The sequence below is a fragment of the Hordeum vulgare genome, chromosome 2H, assembly GCF_904849725.1.
Source record: "Hordeum vulgare subsp. vulgare chromosome 2H, MorexV3_pseudomolecules_assembly, whole genome shotgun sequence".
NCBI lineage: Eukaryota > Viridiplantae > Streptophyta > Magnoliopsida > Poales > Poaceae > Hordeum > Hordeum vulgare.
In genome coordinates this window covers 519,732,653-519,735,427 of record NC_058519.1, presented here as the reverse complement: position 1 = coordinate 519,735,427, position 2,775 = coordinate 519,732,653, and the positions used below count along the sequence as shown (strand labels likewise).

Below are 2,775 nucleotides of genomic sequence, written 5' to 3'. Positions count from 1 at the left end.
ACGGCGGTGATAGAAGGCCACCATGCGAGATGCTGCAGCGGGGACGACTGTTGAAACTTTTTGAGGAGTAACCACGCGAGATGCTACAGCCGGAGCGGCGTTTGAAACTTTTTTCATATACGGTTGAAGCTTTTTCTGTCAACGTTTGCAACTTTTCCTCGTTGAAGTTTTTGGTTGAAGCTGTTTTTCTTAACGGTTGAAGCTTTTTTATACACGGTTGAATTTTTTTTTATACACGGTTAAAACTTTTCTATACACGGTTGATGCTGCAGCCGGAGCTGCATCCATGGTGCTTCGACGGGCGGACGAGGCGGCGACCGACGGTGAGGACGGCCAGCGGTGAGGAGGTCGGCGCGTGCGAGGATGGCCGGCGAGGGAGGCTCGCGTTTGCGGCTGCTGCTGCTGTGCGACCGGCGCGAAGACAAGATCTGACGATTAAGGGCCCCTGATCTGACGGTTGATGTACGACCGGTACGAGGCCTCGGGCCGGCGGGCCGGCGCGTAGCACTGGCCAAGTTTTTATCTTGTTAATTTTGTATCCACGGCAATTTTGTCCCATTTCACGCTGATATGTCCACTAACCGATCGACTCGGTCTACGTATAGTTTTGTCCGCAGCCGCGTAGCATCCAACGCGGCCAACCGGCGTGATACAATTGGGCAGATCTCTCCATCGGGAAAATTCAACCGAGTCTTTGTGACGAGGACGCGTTTACATGCATGGTTAGCTACTTGGCCAGTTGGGCAGTTGTTTACTCACTGAGAGCTCAACTGCTGCCACGAATCTTCTTACAACTCGCTAGACAGTGCGTTGGGATCGCTCCTGATACTGACATAGCTCTACTTCTCCGCTCCCACACCCTCACCCACTGCGTGCGTGTATATAAGGAGGGCAGACGGCTATCCCCTTCACCAAATCATCACAGGCTAGACACTTGCATCTGCGGAAGATCGATCAGTAGCTACCCAAACCAATTTAGCCTCGCTCGAACACGAGCATTCCCCGAGTTCTGTCTCTCCTTGGCAGCTACACATCGAACAACCCAGCAGCTATAAGAAGCAATGAAGCAAAAGATTCTCATCCAGTTGAGCATGTCGTGCGACAAACGCCGGTCCAAAGCACTGACGCTGGCTGCCAGAGCAGCCGGGGTGACGTCCATGGGGATAACCGGCGACGCCAGGGACCAGCTGGAGGTGGTCGGCGACGGCGTCGACCCGGTGTGCCTCGTCAGCTGCCTCCGCAAGAAGCTCGGCCACGCCCAAATCATCAAGGTGGAGGAAGTCAAGAAGCCGGAGGAGAAGAAGAAGGAGGACCCGAAGCCGAAGCCGGCCGAGCCCGTGTACCCGCCACCGTACTACTACTACCCTCCCAGCTACTGCCACCAATGGTGGTAGTACCTTCCACCATCAGTACCAGCCTCCGCACATGGTCGTCTGCGACAAACAGCCCAGCAACTGCCGGACCATGTAGTAATAAGTGCCAGGGAACATTTTTACGTACTTTAATTTTGTTAGCATGCAACTATACATAGTTTCATGTACACTTGTTTATTGATTCGTTGGAAGAAATAAAAAAAGGAGAGAGATGTCATTTTGTGACTTCGTTTGGTTAATTATCAGTGAGAAATCAAGGGAAACGCCATGGTCATGTGAATTTTTGTTCTCAGCCGCTTGCTTGTTAACGAAGGGTGAAGTTCGTAGATCAGGTGTGGATTGGGGATTTGGGCCTGCGCATGTGCGGGCGCTGTTTCGTACGGTGAGTACGAGGAGTCAAACATCAGAACTGATATAGTAGGTCCGCCCCATATAGTGTTAGATGAACCTACAAACATATGATAGATGGGAAAATCTAAGAGCATCTCTAACCGCAGCGTAAAAAATCCGCGTCAAATAAATTTTTTAGCACGTCATTATAGCATTTTCAAAGCACGGGGATCGGAGCATCTCCAACAGACGCGCGCTAGTGCGACGTCTAATCCAGCTCGGTCCAGCGGGCCCACCTGCAGCTGCTCAGAGTTTGCTACGCGGGCCGACGCAACAAATATGCTGCGTGCGATAGTGTTTTTAGACGCAAGCCTAAATTTTTTTGGCGCTCGCCCTATTTTACAACGTCTGTTGGAGCTGTCCGGCGCCCAAAAAACGAATCTTTTAACGTGTGGAGTAGTTTTTGGGCGCCTGTTGAAGATGCTCTAAAGAGAAGCCCCGCACCACAGCTTACGGGAGCTCGCACGGTCACATGCACATGCAAGAATCTTTCACCTCATGCTTACATCATCGCATTAAATATTTTTAGTTTTTTTTTAAAATGATTTATCTCACAGATTAATACTTTGATTGAAGATCCGCCTTCATCGTTAGGTTCGTTTCAACGAGACATTTAAAATGAAATCCCATATTGACATGTTTCATTGATTTTTTTCATCGTCCTAGTTATCATATTTATGTTATCATAGTTGTCATCTTACAGGTGTACAATTGTCAAAAAATTATACATAATTTTCAGGACAATAATTTTATACTTTTTAAGCATTACAATATTATGTGAATTTAAAAGTGGATATTAAAGCACCAGCAATAAGCAAATAAACACATGAACCAACACAAGTACAATGAATCAAGTTTTGTAGTGGTGTATATCAACATTCATAAACCTGATAACTAAGGTGATTTAATGTGAGAACTATGTGAAAAATAATATGACAAGTAAGTGATAGTAATCTGTCAAATATCAACTAAAATAAAAGTTAACGAAACATGTCGACATGAGATTTAGTTT

The 2,775-nt window shown here is 47.2% G+C and overlaps 1 protein-coding gene across 1 annotated transcript; it reads left to right on the top strand.

Annotated features, from left to right (window-relative positions):
* The first annotated feature begins 899 nt into the window (after positions 1 to 899).
* LOC123430402 (heavy metal-associated isoprenylated plant protein 46-like) lies at positions 900 to 1,598 on the top strand. Its single transcript, XM_045114272.1, has one exon. The coding sequence runs from the start codon at positions 1,062 to 1,064 to the stop codon at positions 1,392 to 1,394; it is 333 nt and encodes a 110-aa protein (XP_044970207.1). The 5' UTR covers positions 900 to 1,061; the 3' UTR covers positions 1,395 to 1,598.
* The last annotated feature ends 1,177 nt before the right edge of the window (positions 1,599 to 2,775 follow it).

Bases quoted from the DNA above. Each gene is read 5' to 3' on its own strand.
- LOC123430402 (XM_045114272.1), top strand. From the start codon at position 1,062: ATGAAGCAAAAGATTCTCATCCAGTTGAGCATGTCGTGCGACAAACGC.